Below are 21,094 nucleotides of genomic sequence, written 5' to 3' on the forward strand. Positions count from 1 at the left end.
GCTGCTTTGTTAGTTTTCATGATTTTTCTGATGTGTAACATGGTTATCAGCCAGTTTTCCTAAAAATGTTCTAAACCAAGAATTCCCTTCCCATAGGCAGATAGCCCTGAAGTTGCTTTGGCTTAATCAATTAACCTAATCTAACCTAACCTGTCGGCCACTGATAGGCATGTATTCTAAGTAAAGAATGTGTTTTAAATAAAGGCTAGAGGCTTCACAAATTTTTTATCTACTTGGAGTTTTTAGTTTATGAGTTTAATATTTTAAAATATGCATTAATTTTACAACTAAGTTTCTTTCTTTCTTTTTCCTTTTTTTTACAATTTGCCCCGAATGCATCTTTTAATAAATGCCACTTACACTCGAATAACAGAAAATCCCAATAGAAAATAAAAGGCAAGTAAGGCCCTTAGCTTAGTAATTTAAAATAATAATTATGCTTAAAATAAAACAAAGAGCAAATCCGAGTTACGATAACAGCTCATGGCCTAGAGCGTATTTTATGATATAGTTCCACATAAAATGTCTGGACGTCAACGTAGATTAGCTTTCAGCTTCGTCTAAAAAATAACATCTGTTGAGCTGTCTTTATCTAGATTCAGTGGTTCCCAGCCTATGGTGCGCGTAGGGTTACACGAAAAATTATCAGTAATGGCGGAAAATATTAAAAATTACAACATATATTTATCATAAGCAAAATCTTCAGAAAAATAAGTTTGTCATTGAATAAAAGAGAAACTAAGTGGGAAGATTTTCGATGTGAATGTTACTGACCAAAATGTAAACCAAAGGATGTCCTAACTAGTCGTGTAACTAGTCTTACTCTCACATATAATGCTACTCGAGTAATATAATGCTTACTCATCTCATATAGCCACCCCTTTCCTGCTCTATTATTGTACATTATTGAAAACAATTGGCAGCCAATCATATTTTTGGCATGGAGGGAATCATCAAAGCAGTTACCTAATTCGATTCCTTTACTATTGTGATATTTAAATCAGCTTCTCTTTTAAAATTTGTAAAGTGTTATACAGTTTAGTAACTTTGTAGAGTCATAGGGTTAATTGGAAGCAGAAAGGATGAAAAATAGCAAACGCCTTCGCCGGGAATCGAACCACGGACCTCTGGAATACTGGACCGGCGTGCAGAACCACTACACCACGAAGGACGCTAGGAAAGTGGGAGAAAGCTTTATAACTTTTTCTTTTTTATACATTTTCTCACAGACCTGAACCTATCGTAAGTAAAATCACTTATTTGATCTCTGCGTTAAGCACTTTTTGAAGATAATTTTTTTTAGTTTAAACCTGACAGTGAAAAATGATGAATAATTTCAAACTTGTGCAGTTATCCGATATTTTTTTTAAATAAACTTAATTTAGCATTATCCGTAATTGTTTTCAAAGTGCCTGAAAAAACTGATTTTATGATCAAAGTATGAACTGGAAACTGATACTGAAATAACATGAAAAAAAAGTCCCGTCGAAATATTTGAAACATATTACAACATCATATTAAAATACGAGTTTCAATTTACAGATGAAGTAAAGAAAACATACTGAACTATTTAGAAAGAAAGGTAAAGGCTGTTCACACATTCTTTTAAATGAAATGAGAAGGATAACTGAATTTCAAATCTTTTCAATGATTTCTTCAAAGAAATCTTAAAATTACCATTCGCTGAAAAAGAGCAACTTAATGATTATATTTTTCTAACCTCATGCATTTTAGTTAATAAATTTTATGATATTAAAATAGTAATAAAATAAACTGCGAGAATATTGGAAGGGGGTGAAGGGATCTTAGGCTCGAAGAGGTTAAAGATACTATATAATTACACAATATTATTAAGCAGTGTATTTTCTTTAGGTAGAAAGTAGTTGTGTGTTTTGTCTTAATTAATTAAACTAAGCTAACTCTTGCTGTCTTTCGAAATTGTAATGCATGCTTAATTTCTGTATTTTATATTATTTCGCTGTACGACTGTTTGCTCTACATAAATTTGTATATTGGCTGGTACACTGTGTAACCTTTCACTGAATTCTATTTGTATTTTATTCATCTTTATGGCATGTTTAAATATGATTCAAATCTTCTTTTATTACCTTCATGTAATAAACTGTCGCTTCTGTATATTAACTATGCAGTGTTTCTGCAGAAATTCTTATCTACGCACTATTATTAGGTATTTCTGTTAATAGAACTTAGAATTTTATTACATAATACCAACTATTCAGCGTATTCCTTCGGCTCTAAGTTGGTTTGATTTAGTTCAATTAAGGCAAAGCACACTAAAGGCTCATCTGCCTGAGGGAGGGATGCCTTCTTGGAAACTGGCTCGTGCAACGTGTGTGCGTTAACGTAAATGTGCATACGTTATACATGTATAAATAAACATGTATACGTTACACATGGGGAAAACCTTGAAAATGTTCATGCAGCCAGCCTGTTGCCAGGATTCGAATCGAGCTACCAGTGTTCAGCCATTTTACCGCTCGGCCGCTGAGGAGGCCGCATTAAATTGAGTTGGAAAGATAAAAATACTGTTTCTGCTAGCAGAAGCAAAGCTGAAAGTTATGTGAAATGCTGCTAGTACTTTAAATCTTCAAATCTTTGGTAGTTTTTATCCTGTTTGGCTTTGCAAACCCCAAGAGAATGGATAAATATACGTTATCATTGTTTTCTCCATATGTATGAAAACACGTGTCATTTTTTTCTTAAAAAATCCTCCACGAAGCCAGACCTCACCTACTAGGGAATATTGAGTACACTGTCGTGATAAATTGTCGTAATATTTAATCACGAAAGGCATTCATTTAAACAAAGTAATAGAATAAATAAATAATAAAAATTTTGAATAAATTATCTAGGATAACATTGCGAAGTCATGCCTTTGCTAAAGGATATATAGCTTTGACTCGCTTTATTAATTTTCACAAATTTTAAGAAAGAGAAAGAGCAAATTGTTAGACAACTAGGATATGTTAGAATTTCAAATTAGAAATTTACGTAAGTATGGAACATGTTTTCATTCGTTTTCAAGTTAAACGATAAGCAAGTGCATGATAGAAATGACCTGTATAAGACAGAATAAACGGCCCGGTTATTTCATGATTGATGCCATGTGTATGCTTTCTTTCTTTTTTACCATCTCTTTTTCTCTTCATCTAGACTTTTCTAAACCGGAATCTGCACGAATATGCAAGAAAGCATGCCTTACCATTTTTGAATTTGTAAGAGGGAAAATAAATCTTTGCTTAAACTGGAAAAAGAGATATGAAGAGGATGAGCAATTTTTTAGTTCATTCAGAATTATAAACAACTGATTTCAATATAATATTTCCATACTGTAATTTATCAATCCGTTTTTACTTTACTTGTCCTTACGGCTCTGGATTTCATAAAAAAACATAGTTTATTAACCTCTGGATTTCATAAAAATATATAACAATAGATGTAATAAAAGGCAAGAAAAGTATTTGTTGACTTCCAAACTGACTCAAGCGAGAAAAGTTAATATTGTTAAATGAAAAAGGCCTAAAGAAAGCTCTCAAGGTAATTGCGCATATCAACGTTAATACAGATAATCTTTAGGTTTTCACACAGCACTTTAAATTTAAAACTCTCTAGTGCGAAGTGCGCAGTCTTACATACTGTCTAATCTCTATCTATTTCTTATTATTCATATTTTCAAAAATTCAGTGTAATAATGCTTATTCTCTAAAAAACATTTTTTTTTCACATTACAAATGAACGTGGCCTTGTAAATATGTAGATTCTAGATAAATTATTATTTTGATATTTGCATATATTGCATAAAATAGTTCCTGCAATACTTTTCACGGTATGTTTCCATGACACTGGCGTGAATAATTCTATAATTTCCGCAGTTCAGCTTTTAATGTGTGATCTGCTGTTAAGTTGTAGCAACACAGGATGCCAGTGTATTTTCCTCAAGAGCCTTGTATATACTCAACAAAATATGTTTAAATAATGCAGCCTGTACAGCTTTCCAGGCCCTTGGCTGTGGTGCACAGCTAGTATGTTTCCTGCTCCATAAGCATTCCACAATAGCTTAATCATAACAGTAGGTCATTTGTCTTCATGGAGTTCTAAGTGGTGCGGAGTGGTTCAATGGCAATACTCAGGTGTCCAGCGCAAGAGTAAATGTCGATGACGACAACGGAACCTTAGTAGATCATGGACAGAGTCGTAGCTAGGGTTTTCAGCGCCCAGGGACAACTGAAGATTTCGCGCCCTCTACTGCTTGCCAAGGATGGAAAACATTTAAATCTAAAATGTCGTAACATCAGTTTGGCGCCCCTTGGATTCTGCGCCCGGGGACAGATGTCCCCTTTGCCCCCCCCTCTAGCTACGCCCCTGATCGTGGACAGCGGAAACTATGTCTAACAACGTTCGTTGAATTGTGTGTTCTGAAATGCTTATGCTTTGTTACGCACTAAAATAAGCGACTAGCAGAATAATGCTCTGATACCGCTTTATCAAATGTGACAGGTACGGCGCCCACCATCTTTACTAAGTCATGGAAAGCGAAATGGCTGGGTGTCTACTGCTCGTTTCAACACAAGTGAGCCACTTTATATAGATATTAGCTACAGCTGCACTCCAATTGCCACCCAGCTTGGCCGTCTCCAAAATGCTTTTTCCCCGAGGCGTTGGTCTATAACAATCTGTCATTTGTTGACCTCAAGTAAATCTCGAGCTTTATCCATGACGATAGCACCAAACAATTTTGTTGATAACTGTGATTCCCTAGCACTAGATTAATATCCGTCTGAAGTCGTCAAGTACAATTTACGCTCATCAGGTGGCTCCCAAAATTCGAAGATAGGTAATCATGATGCTTTAGCTCTTCAGTGAAAATATAAGCTAATTAGATATCCCCTACCCACATGAAAGTTCTTTTCCTTCTTATTCGGAAACATATGAAGAAAGACGGCCTACGAATGTTTTCGCATTTAACTTGGTTCGACATGCTAATAGGAATCAGAGGCAATTGTATTCTTGTTTCGCGGCAACGTGTATACGCAAGGTGGTAATTTGGAATTACACTAATAGCATTTTCCAAAAAATAAATGAAATGATTCTTAATTGGAACTTTTCTTTAAAAATATATGAATGAAAATTTATACTTACATAATTAGAAAGATTAGAAAATATATGCTATGTTTGAATTGATCCTTCCAGTAAAGCCATATGTAATTAGAAAATATAGTGTCAGTGGGATGCAAAAATGTACAAAATAAATTGAGAAAAAAATAAGATATAGCAAGAAGAAGTGTAAAGCAAAAAATACGTAATACATACTTGCATAATGGAGACTAGGGTGGTTGTGCCGAGCGTCACATGAGGACATATGTAAAGGTAATGAGGGGATAGATGAAATCAAGAGAAATAAATCATAATAAAGGAAGTGCTTCGCTTGGTACAGAATGTGGTGTCGTAATGATTGTTGGTAGTTGCAACGGGATTAAGAAGGAAAGGAACGCGCCTGAGAAGTGCACCAGCAGGTGGGTTGCATAAAGTTGCACGATGAAGTCTTCATTGGCTATCACTTTTCTTATGCTGTTCAAGAAGTTGACAAATTCTCATTTTATAGTTTTTCTAAAAAAAAAAAAAAAATCTTTCATTTTGGGGCAGTTCAAGTAATTTTCTACCGCATCAGTTTTCATTTCCTTCCTGTAGAAATGCGTTACAGCAGAAAAGTGATTAGATGAACTACGTTTTGCTCCTGAAAAAGAAGAATTCGTGTTTTATTGTCCTTGGAATCAGAGAGTGTTATTCAAAAATCTATGCCCAACTACCAGCGGCTGAGTGGTAAAATCGCTGGACATTGGTAGTTTGATCCGGATTCGATTCCAGGCTGGCTGCTTGAGCGTTTTCGTGTTTATCCCTATGATTAACGTGAATGTTTATACCGGTTTAAACTAAGATTGTTTTTTTTTTTTTTTTTTCTTTGCTTAGTTGTATAGTGCCGTGTTTCTCATCCAACTTGATGAAGCTGATGATGTTTTATGTAATTTGAGGTTTCTCAATGAGAAATGAGAAATGATCAGGTAATAAATCGAAGTGTAGAGTGTTTATTTCGCAATAGGTGTTAGCAGAGAATTCTTATGCATACCCGACTTAAGTTTGACGATAAAAGTAGTGCTTCTGCATTTAATTCGATTTATATGTGAGGTCTGCGTGAAGTTATTAGAGTAAAATCAAAGACGTACGGCCCTACTCTATGAATAAATTTCCCCAAGAACATAAAATTGTTATTTAATTTGACACACGTCCCGTATGTTTTTTTTTATTAATTAAATCACTAACACTGCCGGGATTAATACTGGTCATCTATTTCCTATATAATGGGTGGTGGTTGGAAAAAGAAGATTTTTCTTAGAGTAACTTAAATGACGAAACCCGATCGCTTATACTTAGCAGTAATTGGAGTGCAGTTGAGTGATATATTATTATCAATCATTAGCAATTTCAGTGCAACTCATTGAATTATCTTTGACCACATCTAGCATAAGGATAGTAATACTTTGTTTATTGTGCATAGTTGAGCCAATATACTCTGATATGTACCAGTTGTGTAGCTGTGAAAATTCCCTTTCGGAAACCGAACTCTTCATCTGTGAACTGTCCAGCTGGATAGACATTCTGTGCAAGCTGATATGCTCATGTAATTTATCGAGTGATGAGAACAGAATCCTCTCTTCCTGACTGGCATATAATTTCATAGGCAGTCGTAATATTTTCCTGATTTTGATATTATGAAGATATTATCAATTTTTCAAGAAGGCCCACCAGCTGCCAAGCGGTTTAGTCGCTGAACACTGGTAGTTCTGACTGGGTTCGATTACAAGAGAACGGGCTGGCTGCATGGACGTTTTTGCTTAGTTTCATGTGTGTAACTTATATACCAGCTAGTTTCCTTAGAAAGTCCTCCATTAAGGCATCCTTCCTCTTGGGCAGATAGCCCTAGTGTGGTTTGCCGTAATCAAATAAACCAGACCAAACTAATTTTTCAGGCCTTCGGAAAGTAAGATTAACGTAAGCAGGCACTAAAGTTGTTGTTTATTCCAAAGAAAATATTTTTTGAGTGTATTCAGTCATCAGTCTAGATCAGCGGTTCTCAAACTTTTTTGACTAACGCGTACCATCTAAATAAAAACTGAAAAACTTTACTACATTTTACAAGGATTACCACTACATTTTACAAGGATTATTTTTCAAATTCTCAATAGAAATATTTAAAAATATGTATTTTTCCATTTGCACCACTTATTGGCTATTTGTGTTAAACATAAAAAATGTTAAATTAAAAATTGATTACCACTTTAATTATCAAAATTTAAGTTATAGTACTTAAATTCTAAAATTTAATGTGAAATTCGGTCTGTTTAAAGAGAGGTGAATTTCGTTGTCTGGCCTTATTTCACTTAGCTTTAACCGTAAAGTAGGATCCACTTTTAATTTTGTTCCATTTTTATTTTTCAAATATAACATGGAAGTAAATCCTTGTTCACACAAATACGTTGTGCAAAAGGCAATAAAAATTTGATAGCTTTATTTGAGATGCCTTTAAATTCATTTTTCCGTTCAGTCAAAAGTTAACCATTGTGTAATTTTCAAATCATCAGTTCGATCACCGCTTTTTCTGTTCACAACATTTTTAAACTTACTAGTTAAAAATACTTTGTTTATTTGCGTACCACCTATTTTTCTCCTGTGTACCACCGGCTGAGAACCACTGGTCTAGATACAATACAGTTCTAGAAAGACCACTCATTTTATACGATTTTTGTATCTATGCATATTGATGTCAATTTTGATGTCATTATTGTTAATTTACGTTTTTTTTCCTTTGAGAACATACAGACTCCCCGTGCACCACATATGTACAACACGGGGCTTACAGAAGTAAGTTAACTAGAACATTAAACGTTACATGTATAAATAAACATTAAAAATTACATGCATAAATAAAGCGAACAAAAGCAGAGAACTGCAATCTGGACTTCACGAAAACAGATAAGTTCACTGGCCAAGTCACTCCGAACAATTTCAAATCGTTGTGTAAGCATAATCTAGGGCCATCAAATGTAGGGCACGAGAAAATCAAATGTTCCACATCCTGAGGAGCTCTTTTTGAACATTCGCATAAATTGTTTGATCGTAGATTAAAACGAAACAGATAACTTGCAAATTTACCGTGACCAGATAAAAACTGAGACACTTTAAAATTTAACGAGAGGAAAGACTCGGAATTCAGTCTATGGTAAATAGAAGGAAGGAACTTTTTGGTGACTTCAGCATTACAAGATGAAATGTATTCCTCATTCCACATAGCTAAAAGCTTTTTATAATGAAAGGACTTCCAATAACTCTTTGGAATTCTAATGTTGATATCAATGGGTAAATTTAAGGCATCTTTAGCTAAGAAATCATTTCTTTCATTCCGTAGAAACCATGATGAGTACGCACATAAGCAAAGCAGATATCAATACCTCTAATTCTAAGTGAGCTAACAGTTACTAGGGTTTCGATAACTAATTTATCGCAGCTGGTAATACTGTTCAAAAGTTGAAGAGAAGAAAGAGAATCAGAACAAATAAGGTACTTTGAGGATGTTGTCCCATGATCCTGGATCCATTTGACGGCAAGATAAATGCACAGAAGTTCTGCTTGAAGAACTGTACATTCATTCCGTATACGGTGTCTAAGAAAACAAATCTCGAAATGGCCTTCAAAAAGAACAAATGCAAGGCCAACCTTGTTGTTCATCTTGCTGCCATCTGTAAAGAAAACTATATGAAAACTTATTTCAGCAGTCTCTTTATAATCGCAGAAATTTATGGGTTCTAAAGAAGCGTGATGAGGAAGATCAGTGAAGGGGACAATTCCAATAATACAGTCTTCCGAAACATGAGCTTCCAATGACTCAAAAATATTATTCTCATATGCAATTTCAAAATCAATAGGCGGAACTCCTGCAAGAACAAAAGTAGCCTCATAGCTTAAGGTTCTATAACCACTAATAATACGAATAAGAATTCTCCGTTGAATCTTTCTTAAATTTCTTTTGTTAACCTTCTTGGCAAGAACATGTCCCCAAGCACGACAGCCGTACGAAATCAAGGTACAATACACTGCTTATACATGAGTTTCTTAACATCGTAGCTTACTCCAAAATTATTTTTGGCAATTCGGTGAAAGCCATTAATAATTTTTCACATTTAGCAGAAAGGAATTCAATGTGCTTTTTCCATGTTAATTTTTGGTCAAGAATGACACCAAGATATTTAACATTTTCTACAAATTCCAACGGAGAATTATCGAGCATCAAAGAAGCAATATTTTATTCATCAAACGTACTGGGAACAAGCATAGCTTTACTTTTTGAAGGATTGAAAGTGAGTTTATGAGAAATCGCCCAACTGGAGACAAAATCTAGAACTTCTTGTGCTCTCAAAAGAATGTTAATCAAAATCCTTCCTTGGAAAATTAATAGTAAGTCGTTTGCAAACGCAATTTTTAAACAACCGTCGAGATGACTTAAAAGATCATTTGTGATTATGTTCCAAAGAGTAGGTCCGGATACAGAGCCTTGAGGACAGCCTTTTTCTAGAGAATAAACCTTAGCTTCGTTCCCAAGCTGAAGCTCAGCAGTCCTCTCGTTCAAGAAGCTTTTAAGAAGGTTATAGATATTATGTGGTATACCAGCATCTTTTAAAATTTTTAAGATAGATGGCCATCAAGCATTATCAAAAGCTCCTTTGAAATCCAGGAAAATAAGAAGTGTAGTATACTTAATTTTCTTTGCACACTGCAAGATATTACAAAGGCGAATAATGGCGTCTTCAGCGGACTTCCGAGGAGTAAATTCGAACTGAGAATCATTATAAAAGCATTTTTGTCTCAAATACCAATTTATTCTGTTAATGAAGAGAGTTTCAAGACATTTTCCCAAAGTAGGCAAAAGACTAATGCATCTAATATTATCAAGATAAGGGGTTCTTGTATCTAAAATTTTAGGAATCAAAACAACCCGAGCTCTCTTCCATTGTGCTGGAAAAACTGCTAATTGTAAACAAAGGTTGAAAAGTCTGTGTAGAAATGTGCTATCCACCGCATGAAAGTGCTGTACAATTTCATTAGAGAGAGTCAAGCCCAGGTGATTTGTTCTTCTTGAGATTTTTAATAACACTGTTAACTTCTGAAGTAGAGAACGGACAGTCCATAAAAGAAATATAAGGTCCATCAGACTCAGTGCGCATAGTTCTATGAGAATTTCTATCATCACGCGCATTATCTCTTGGGAAATTCTTTGTCATTATAGCAACAATTGTATCACTCAAACTCGAAGTAACACTGCCATCCGGGAGTTTAATTCCCGAAATCTCAATCCTTTTCGCAAAATTGGTCTTAACCCCATACTTATATATAGATTTCCAGACATTGTGAACAGTAATAGTTGAGAGAAAATTTATCCACGACTCAAGCTTAGCATTAGCTAATTTAGTCTTGTACTTATGCCGCGATTCGAAATATTTAATTTTATAAATATTTTTAAGAAGACAGTTTCTTTCTCTCTGGAATCTACGCCTAGCAGCATTTACATGCTTACATGCTTTCTATAACAATCAATTTCCTTAGACCACCAAGGGACCCCATTCTTCTTACTTTTCTTCATCGGAATTGAAAGTAAAGCACAATTAAAAACAACGGTAGAAAGTCTGTTTACAACATTTTCTAATGCAATACAATCAGAGAAACTGTTAAGAAGGATATTCAAGTTACACAATTCTCTCTTACAAAGTTCAGTAAATAAAAACCAGTTCGCTCTTTTTAAATTAAAAGTACACAAATTAGAAGATATAATCGGACGGCATAAAACAAGTTCAAAGATAATCATTTTATGGTCAGAAAGAGAATCTTCCTCAGAGATATCCCAACCTTAATTTACGTTTAAAAACTGTTTCTTCAGCTGGATTTTCATTAATACAAATGCTTAGATAGTTCAATATTATTTCACTCAGTTGCTTTGAATGAAAACGTTTAACAAGGATGATTTTTCTAATTTTTTTGTCCAGTCTACCCCAGTTGACTTAACCACTCGGCTACTGGTGGGCACAATTGTACACGTAACATGCAGAGAAAAGACGGAAAATGAAAAAAACAATTCTTGCCTACCTTCACAGGAAATTTTAAATTTTTTAGTATTTCGTAAAATGTTAAAAAAGTGAGAATATTGGTATTTGTAGATGTTATTTATAGGATAATTTGTAATTAAGTAAGTCTGCGAAAGTATTAAAGTAGAACTAGGCTTAGTAGTAGTAACTTAGTAGTAGTGTCTAAAGTAGAGACATCAGTTTTTTTTTTTTTTTTCAGCAAGCAAGATGAAACATTAGCAAATTAGCAACGCCTTCGCCCGGAATCGAACTACCGACCTCTCAATTACGCGCTGAGTGTGCAGACCACTACACCACGAAGGCTCGCTAAGAAGGCGGGAGAAACGCCTTATATACTCCCTCTTTTAAAGGGCGACTGGGGTTTTTTAGGGAACCCAGTCACCAAATCCTGGGTGAGGAGAATCATCATCCAACAGCCTTTTAGTTCGGGCGCCACTATAGAGACATTAGGTATTTTTTTGTAAGCAAGCAAGTTGAAAAATTAGCAACGCCTTCGCCGGGAACCGAACCGCGGACCTCTCCATTACGCATTGAACGTGCAGACCCCCTACACCACGAAGGCTCGCTAAGAAGGCAGGAGAAATACCTTATAGCCTGATTCAATCATTTCTTCAAAGCCAAACCAAAGTGTCTAAATACTAGGCGGTTTCCTATACACATTCCTGCACTATGGCATCCCTCGTTTGTTCCTGCCGTATCAAATTAACAAAAATATCCTTCTCCAAAGCGAATATACACTGCCCTCCAAAAGTTAAGAAACGGCATGTTTTTCAAAGCTCACCATTACAAAAATGTCAGTAAATTCACAGTTCATATATATGAGGGTAACGACATTTAAGAAAATATATGCAAAAACAATAACTACCACTTTTATTTTATAGAAATGGATACTTATATAGGAGTTGGACTAAAAATGCAAAGATTGTAATTTTTGTTCATGGGTGTTGATCTTCAGTTGTTATTACTGTTTCGTGGGCAATATCCAAGAGAGTCTATCAATGTCCAGGAGAAGTCGTTTGCCTGATTCGTTGAGGTGGCGGGCGATCGGATGGATGGAAACGGGAATGTCACAAGCTGATGCTGATAGACGTCTTAATATCTCTCGTAGTGTGGTCCACCGACTATGGAATCAGTTTGAATCCATGGATTCTGTGTCTGAAAGACCTGTTCCAGGCAGACCTATAGTTACAACACATGCAGGATACCGATAATTAGCTCTTTCGGCCTGAAGGAGGAGTAACATTACTGTGCCTCAGCTCATGAAGATCATTTAGTGGCAACAGAAACAAGAAGCTCAGCTATTACAGTGCACAGACGCCTGCACAATACGTGTCTGTATGCAAGACGACCACTTGTTTGTGTCCCCTTAACCCGAGGACACAGAGGTCCCGTTTATGTTGGGCAAGAGAGCGCGTCTCCTGGACCAGTCAACAATGTTCGTCTATTCTCTTAACAGACGAGTGCAGGTTCATATTGGAGATGATTCAGGTCGTCAGCTGATCTTAAGGGAACAACGAATCAGATACAACCAATCCCACATTGTTGAAAGACACAGTTACAAAGGTGGTGGAATAATGGTTTGGCCACGGATCTCTCTTGGTGGTTACACTGTTTTCCCCGTGTGGAACGTGTATACGAGTCAATTTTATTTAGTAGTAGTAACGGAGGACGTGAGCAAGTCAATTTCATTTATGGATATGGATATGGAGAAATGTGGTGGACAGGTAAAACCATTATTTAACCATTGGCAATGTGGGTATTATCCAGCCACACTAGATATCAAGATAAATTACACCCCACAGGACTTACAGGGGATCCTGCCAGGCGTTGCTTGCAATGCTTTGTATTTCACCAGACCACGTCAGTGCCTTTCTTTTTCCCTTAAATATACATTGGTGTTTTTACAGTTGGTGCCTTTCGCACGTACTTGCTATGGAGGGCAGCTCCAGGTTTGCTTGCATACTATGTTTTAAGTAATAGCTTTGTTATATTATTCTAGGTTGTGCTGCATAGCTCAGTGCCTCTTGTGGACAGGAAGCTCATTATAATTATGTTTTTTTTTCGGAGATGGATGTTCTTGATAGCGTATCTAATAAAGTGAGTCACTACACTCTGTGAATTCGGGACTTTTAGATGATGTTCAGTTGTAAGGGGGCATTTGAATATATAATGGTCGGGACTGCCTCTTTCTCCACATGCACATTGATTTGAAGTTGCTAGTTTCCTTGCAGAGAAGTACGTGGGAAAAAGCCCATGCCCTGATAAGAACCACGTTATTTCTCTAGTTATTAAACTGGGAGCTGTGCCTACTTTTGGGAACAACTGATAAGTCCTTCATCCTTGTTCAGCGTTGTCCCACCAGTCAATTTCATTTAGAAAGTCATCCACAAAGGTATCCCTCCCCTTAGGCAGATAGCCTTTGAGGCTTTGCTGTAATCAAATAAACCAAATTAAGCAATGGCCCACCATCGGCCGAGCGGTAAAGACCATGAATACTGGTAGTTCGGTCCGAGGTTCGAATCCAACGAACTGCATGGGCGCTTTCGTGATTTTCATTATGTGTAACGTATATACGAGCCAGTTGTTCTTAGAAAGTCCTCCACGAAGGTATCCCTTCCTTTATAGCGAACTCGAGGATTTGCCATAATTACCCAAATCAAGTAATTTTCGCTAGTAAACTTCATATTAAAAATGTTGAAATTTTCAGTAATTAAAATGTATTAGCTCTTGAATTACTCTTGTTTCGCGCTTTAACAGTTGCTGAACAGCAGTTTATTGTTTCTGTGTTTTTTATACACTTTTATGATCACTAAAGCTTTTTCGTCAATGGTAATTAAAACTAATTCATTTTTCAATTTTCAGATTAAAGAAGAAGCTAATCGTCTGTGGGAAGCAGAATATGAAAGTCGAGTGCAGAGAGTGCGTGACGTATGTGAGAAGGATGAAATCGTTGCCATGCGGCGTATTTGGCGTGTGGCTGCCAATCGACGTTTCGGCAAAGAAACTTTTTGTAAAACCAAACTCTGTCCTATCATTGTGGATGAGCAAAAAGTACTTTTCTTTTGCTTCATACCTAAAGTAGCTTCAACGCTAGTCAAACGTTTTTTTCTAAATATTTCAGGCATTCCTTTGCATGACGCAGACAATGACTCTGCGATACACATTGTGGCCAATCAAGCTTTGCGACGTATCAGTCCCATGTATTATCCATCAACAACAATTCATCGATTTTTCAAAATAATCTTCGTCCGCCATCCCTTTGATCGTCTTGTTTCTGCTTTCAGAAGCAAAGCAGAAGCGCCCCGACACGAAGTGCAGTTCTTTTATGACAGGTACTGGGATCCCATTTTGAAGAAACTCAGGCCCAATGACACAAACTTGAGCCAAATAACTTTTCAAGAATTCGTATGGTATTTGACGCATTCGCTGGAAAGAGACTATGACGAGCACTGGGCTCCTTATTGGAGTCGTTGTGACCCTTGTCTAGTGGATTACGATTTTGTGGGAAAACTGGATACAGCTGAACATGATTTCCCATATGCGTTTCAGAAAGTTGGCATCGAATCCAGTCCCGACTGGTGGAGTGATGTCCATCCTATTTCGCATTCATTAACTTTGCGTTATTTTTCATCTGTTCCTGAAGAGGATATCCGTAGACTATATCGAATATATCGTCTAGATTTCGAGCTTTTTGGATATTCTGTGGACGAATTTTTACAAGGGAATCGATCAAATATTTAATTACTCATGGAAATATTTATTTAATTTTACTTCCATAATTGGGCATGAAGTCAACGAAGTAGATCTTAGATTTTAATGCACATTTTAAATTCTTTTGGTAATATAAAATAGTAATGTTTCTTATAATTTTTTTGGTTTAAATATGAATGTTTTTTATTTCATGCGTTATTATTGAAAAAATTATAACACAATCTTAAACTGACCATATACAGCATGTATCAAAGTTAATGGAACAAACTTTAAGGGATGATAGAAGACACTGAAACAGGCACTTTTCATCACAGAATTCATTGTTTCACGTTAAGCGGTTAAGTGATGAAGAGCGTTTCCCTCCCTTCCATAAAATTATCTTGTAATAAAATAAAGCTTTACTTAAAACAAAATGGCGGAAAATTAAACGTCAATAGTTGCTTCGTGCCATTAAATTAAACTGAAACTATACACATTTAATAACTGTACAGGTTACCATATTTAGTACATTCCATGCATTTTTTTTAACCTATTGAAAAACGAAAGGAGTAAATTACACATTGTGTACATTTTCTAACGGGAAGGCTTAAATGCATAACTAGTACATTAAAGCCTTAAAGCATTTCCCCCTCTAAATATGCTATTTTTACAATTCACAGTTTCTTAAAATTAAATTTCAGAAAGAAAATACTGTATGTAAACTTTACTATTTTTTCGTTAATATATTTCTCTTTTTTTGTTATTACTAACGTGTTTTTTCTATGAGTAGTTCTTCAAACAGATTTTCTCTGGAAGAAACGTTTTCCTCTTTTCACAGATTTAATAGTGAGTATCTTTGAGCCACAGCTTTTGAGGTCGAAATTTAGTTTCTCATGTTGACTTTCACAGAAGGAAAATCCGGAAAGATTATCCTGACCTGGTAATTGGTGTTAAGATTAGAGATTACACTCTGGAAAGGAAACTTACAGTCAGTTTTATTTCCAATATAACGGAATATTACAAAGCAGGCTGTGACTGCATCCTCAAGAAATAACTGTCAACAGTGATTCTGCAGTACCTTTGTACTGCAGAAGCTTTGTAGTAAATGTTTCTGTCAAAAGGAAGGTTTCATTCCCTTCTGTTCATTGCACGGTTTCACTTTCAAAAGTTCAAGTTTACAGTGCGGACTACAGCCCGCACTGTAAACTTGCATAATAGTCAATTCTGAACGCTATTAAATCTATACTATAGCGTTCATACTAACTTCAAGTATGCTGGAGTGAAAATCGAAGAGAAACAATGTTATAATGGAAATGTTTTATGTGGATTATGGAACGAAAGGGTTACTGTGCGAGTTAATGTTTTATGGTACTTTTGATGGTTTTAACTACCAAGAGCACGCAGATATTTTAAATGCAGCATTGCTTGACGTTTTAGACGATACTGTCTCATCAACAAATTTGTAAACTGTGGGGTTTCAGATTTACGATGTACTAGCACATAAATACGTCATACCACGCTGTTTTTTTAGTAGTGTATTTGGAACCAACACAGTTTCATGCAGTGCCATTCCTAGGCCATTGGCTGCCCGCATACTTTCCTAAGATTGCCGACTTATCTGGAGGCTCCGAGGAGACCGCACGTCGCACAGGGACCTTGCACTTGGTGTAATGTGGTGTAATGGTTTGGGCAGCCACTGGGTGCACGACACACACATCTCTAGTTCGGATCGATGGTAATCTGAATACAGATCGGTACATTTCTGACATCTTACTTCCAGTAATGTGTCCTATCTTCGAGGCCTGCTAAACGCCATCTTCCAACAAGATAATGCAAGACCACATGTTGCACGTCGTGTTCTGATCTTCCTCGATACACAATAAATTTGATTTCTGCCGTGGGCTGCACGGTCTCCAGATCTGTCACCCATTGAAAATATACGGTCATGGGTTGCTGAGAGACTGGCCCTTCATCATTCTCCAGCTAATACGGTTGATGAAGTGTGGCATAAATTTGAAGTAGCATGGAATGAGTTGCCGGTTTCTGTGATCCAAGCCTAGTTAGACTCCATGCCTAACCAAGTAAGGGCTGTTTTAGATGCCAAAGGTGGCAGCTGTTTCTACTAATTTCGCACCTCTGTAAATACCCAGACTGCTTACAAATTTCATCATTTTATCTTAATGCCATACTGTTTTCGTATACTAAATATCTTTTTTGTATTTGCTTTCCTTCATGGTGTTGCAATTTTAATGGCCAGCAGTGTGTATTTATTTTCTATCTGAAGACCAAAGGCTGTACCAGCAAGAAATTTCAATTGCTTATACTTTGTAATTCAAATGCATGCACAGCTAAATATTAAATTGACATTTATTTCAAGCTGACTATGACTGAAATTTATGACGTCCAGATGGGGAAGTGGTTAGTGACTGCAGTACCGAAAGGGGCCCGGGTTCGAGTCCCGAAGAAGGCATGGATGTAAATTGTCTGTCCTTTCATAGGAGGCAACGGTGGTCCACTTATTAGGTGCCTCCATGACAACCGTTTTCGAACTCAGTAATAGCCAACGCCTAATGGCTAGTGCGAGCAATTGAAAAAAAAAAAAAAAAAGAAAGAAAAGAAAAAAAAATGACTGAGATTTATTTATGATTGACATTTATTTCAGGTAAATGCCGTAGATTAATCACTAAATAACTTACATTAACCTGAAAATTCTAAATTTCAGAATACTGAAAGGCCACCTTACTTAAATTTACTGACTATACAAATGTGTGAAATTATCTCACATGACTTTAATCGCATGGTATGACGTACAAGCATACGGTAACAATGACTAGCCCCAGCCTATTCAATCTATCATGTTGCTTTCAATAGTAAGTCACATAGCATGTAATAGTCACATAGCTAAGTTCAAATTTTTGTGTCTCTAACACTTTTAAGTACTATTGCAACAAGTATATAATTAAAATGTATTCGCAAGTCGCATAAAATTGCTTTGGGGACCGCGATTTTGAAACCAGTGTCCTAGACAACTGTAATGTACAGAATGCCCTTAAAAAGTCAGGTATTGTTATTTTGTAGACGAGTTGCCTTTTTTGAAATTTCTTAGTGTTGGGCGCCCAGGCTGTCTTGTTTTTATTCTTTTACCTGAAAACTGATAGTTGTTAATATTGTACTATTAACAGGAATGTTAATGTTTGACATTTCAAAAACAAATACAAGGAAAGGAAGTATTGTGATTGCGAAAAGTTTTGGGTATCGTATTTCAACGTAAATATTCATAATTATAAAACGTATAATGAAGTGAACTGCACATTTTTGTTTGAATAATTTTTGGTACACTTTTGCTCTCGGGACCGTATTCAGAACTGTATGTATATGTGCATGTACGTATGGATTATGTGTTCATGTACGCATGTATATATATATGTATGCATGTATATATATGTTCAGATATACATGTACATACGAATGTATGTGTGTATACATTACATTTCTGAATCTGGTCCCGATAACAGAACAGTACCCAATTTTGGATGAAAGATGTTGAATAAAGGTTATTTTATGAAATACTTTATGTAAAATGTAATTCATATGAAATATAACTTGTATCAGTGATATCTATTTCCAGTATTGAAAAAATTTAGAGAGAAAGGGTCTGTTTAACAAGCTTTTCCCCGGCTTTCAGTTTTGTAAATCTGGTCCTATATGAGCGCGCTTCTCCTGGACGTTGCCAAAAGTCAGCTTAGGAATAAATAAATACAGCGGATATTTTTTCCCTCATATAAGTTATATTTTCCCTCTGAATATACGGTGACAAAGTATATAAAATAAATAAATGCAGTTCTAAATAAAGTTGTGTAAACGGTTGAAGCTCCTGAAAAAATGAAAATGAACATTTACTGATTATTTATATCAGTGAAATGAAATTTATTAGCTGTGAAGTTCCTTGAGCTATTCTTTAAACTCTACATTATGTTTGTTTTTTTTAGCCTTGTTCTAGGAAATTATACATAGTTATTTGTAATAATTTAATTTTATTTTACAAAAATGTCAATAAATTAAGCCCACCTTATCTATGAACCACAACAATAAAAAACCAATTACAAAAGATTTCATTTTACAGCACCAAGAGATAACGAAACAATCACGATATAAATTACAAAACGATCATTTGACATTTAGATATTAGTTTCTAGCACATTTTGACGCCAACAGGCATAAATAAATGATTAAAGAGAGAAGCTCGATTTTATTTTTCACATTCGTTAAGTGTGTTAATAGTATCGTAACTTTTCTTAGCTTAGTAATACCATTAAAATTATCACAGGATATGAGCTCTTTTTTAAATTTAATAGATTCCGGTCGGTGAGATAGAAGAATCCTGTATATGAACCATGATTCAATCCATGAAGCTAAAAGAATCGTGCAACATCGTTCCCTAAAAGGTTTAGATCGGAAGTAACATACCTGTAAAATAATATAATATATTTACAAGCGTACAACAAAAGTTTTGGACGTTGAAGAATTTCTGCAATCATTTCATGGTTCATTTGGAAGTAAAAATACTTTTCCATAAGTGAGAGTTTAAAGATCTCATGAGTTGAGAAATTAAGCTTGACACTTATTCTCTAAAATGCTAAAACTTCGAATCTAAATGTTAATATTTCTTTCTTCATTAATAATTTGTGGATAAGTAGATAGATTTTTGAATTTAAGTTAGCAGTTTTACTTTGATACGAGAGATACCATATATCATTTGAAAACAGCTTAGTATACGTTGATTCTTTCTATTATCACAAGGCACAGTCTGCAGGAGTGTAATAATCACTGAAAGTGATGGTTGGAGCTGAACGGTAATTGTTCGCTCTCCAAACTGCATTTTCTGCGTTCTTTTTGCATTCTTGGATGAGGCTGAGGCAACTGTCATTTGTATTTGATGACGACAATGCTGAAGTAAATTCTTCACTACTGTTCTTAGATAATGGATTTACTTCCCAGGTTGGAAGTTGGAATGTTGGAGAAGTCGGAATTTCTCCATACTCCGATGTTTGGTTCTCTTTCCCCAAAAGCCAGTATGTCCTCATTTCGCCTTTACCCTGTAAAGAAATTTGTCGTATTAAAACCTTTTTAGATACCTAAATTATTTAAAGATGGTTTATAGGGCTCATACAATTTTTACGTAAAAAAAATTCACAGTTGTCATCTACCTTTATAGAAAATCAAATATTTATGAAGATATATTTTTACTATTTACCTGTATATTATAGTATCTCTATAAATAAATACAGGTTACTGTATGTATAGTAATTTGTCAAATATATAGTAATTGTTATATTTATATAACCTGTCAAATAGTTTAATGGGAAAATATTACAAATCTTCTGGCTGAAATACAATTTTTAATATTAAAAAAAATTATACGTATATTTTATTTTTCTTACTCAGTTTTATAACAGTTTAACTTATATTTGAAAAAGCTAACTTTATACCAGCGGCTCAAAATACAAAATAAATAATTATCTTACTGTAGAATTTTCAATCTCTTTTTGAATTTATGTGTTAAATTCGCTTTACAAATATAATCTAAATTTTTAAGTGACTGAAAGTTAATTACGATAATGTAGAAAGTTTTATAAACTATTGGAGGATAATTTGGTGTCAAAACATTTTTGAGTTTAAAATAGAACATGGATAAAATTTTAAAATAAATTGAAAAAAAAAAATAACAAAGTATTATGACGAAGTTCTTTTATGCTGCTCTCTACCTTAGAGATAATATAAATAATTTTGTATTATCATTAAATTCATCATAAATCATTTTATATTATCTATAAGATGGCAGACACTTATGTCAATGATGCTAGAAACTTACAAGATTAGAATCAGCCAAAGCAATTAACCGTTTTGCATAAATCAGCATCTTTCTTACGCTGACATACTACGATTATGTCCTTTGGTTCCTTACCTGTTCTATTGCTATGGAATACAAATCTTTTCTCAGTAACAACCGGAAGTTTTTGGTGAGGTTCATGTTTAGGTAGTTTATAAGCGATAGAAAGAGATACTCAAGACATTTTCTGGTTTCCTCTGCAATTTTAAAATTAATTATGACTATGCCAAATATATCAAAGGCTAAGTGACAAAATAAATTATGTATTTTTTGATACTTTACAAGTGGCCAGTTTTTGTTAAAA

At 35.0% G+C, this 21,094-nt stretch overlaps 2 protein-coding genes across 4 annotated transcripts in view; one reads left to right on the forward strand and one right to left on the reverse strand.

The window, feature by feature from the left end:
- LOC118193039 (carbohydrate sulfotransferase 11-like) overlaps positions 1–21,094 on the forward strand; it is a 36,342-nt gene that overhangs the window by 9,515 nt on the left and 5,733 nt on the right. The window contains exon 2 of one of the 3 annotated variants that reach the window (XR_004758872.2): positions 14,073–15,048. Coding sequence is in view for 2 of the 3 variants with exons in the window: in XM_035364080.2 (XP_035219971.1) it covers positions 14,073–14,951 (879 nt within the window). In the remaining variant the exon portion in view is untranslated. Of the gene's footprint in view, positions 1–14,072; positions 18,482–21,094 lie in introns of those variants that run through there. The other 2 variants (XM_085817034.1, XM_035364080.2) reach the window with 2 other exon arrangements.
- The window catches only part of LOC118183554 (guanylate cyclase 32E-like), a 459,050-nt gene continuing 456,870 nt past the window's right edge, over positions 18,915–21,094 (reverse strand). The window contains exon 23 of the mRNA XM_085817033.1: positions 18,915–19,996. Within this exon, the coding sequence (XP_085673159.1) occupies positions 19,694–19,996 (303 nt within the window). The 3' untranslated portion in view covers positions 18,915–19,693. The remainder of the gene's footprint in view (positions 19,997–21,094) is intronic.

The sequence above is a fragment of the Stegodyphus dumicola genome, chromosome 5 (genome assembly GCF_044657685.1).
Source record: "Stegodyphus dumicola isolate Sdum_Otavi_A_Nest chromosome 5, ASM4465768v1".
NCBI lineage: Eukaryota > Metazoa > Arthropoda > Arachnida > Araneae > Eresidae > Stegodyphus > Stegodyphus dumicola.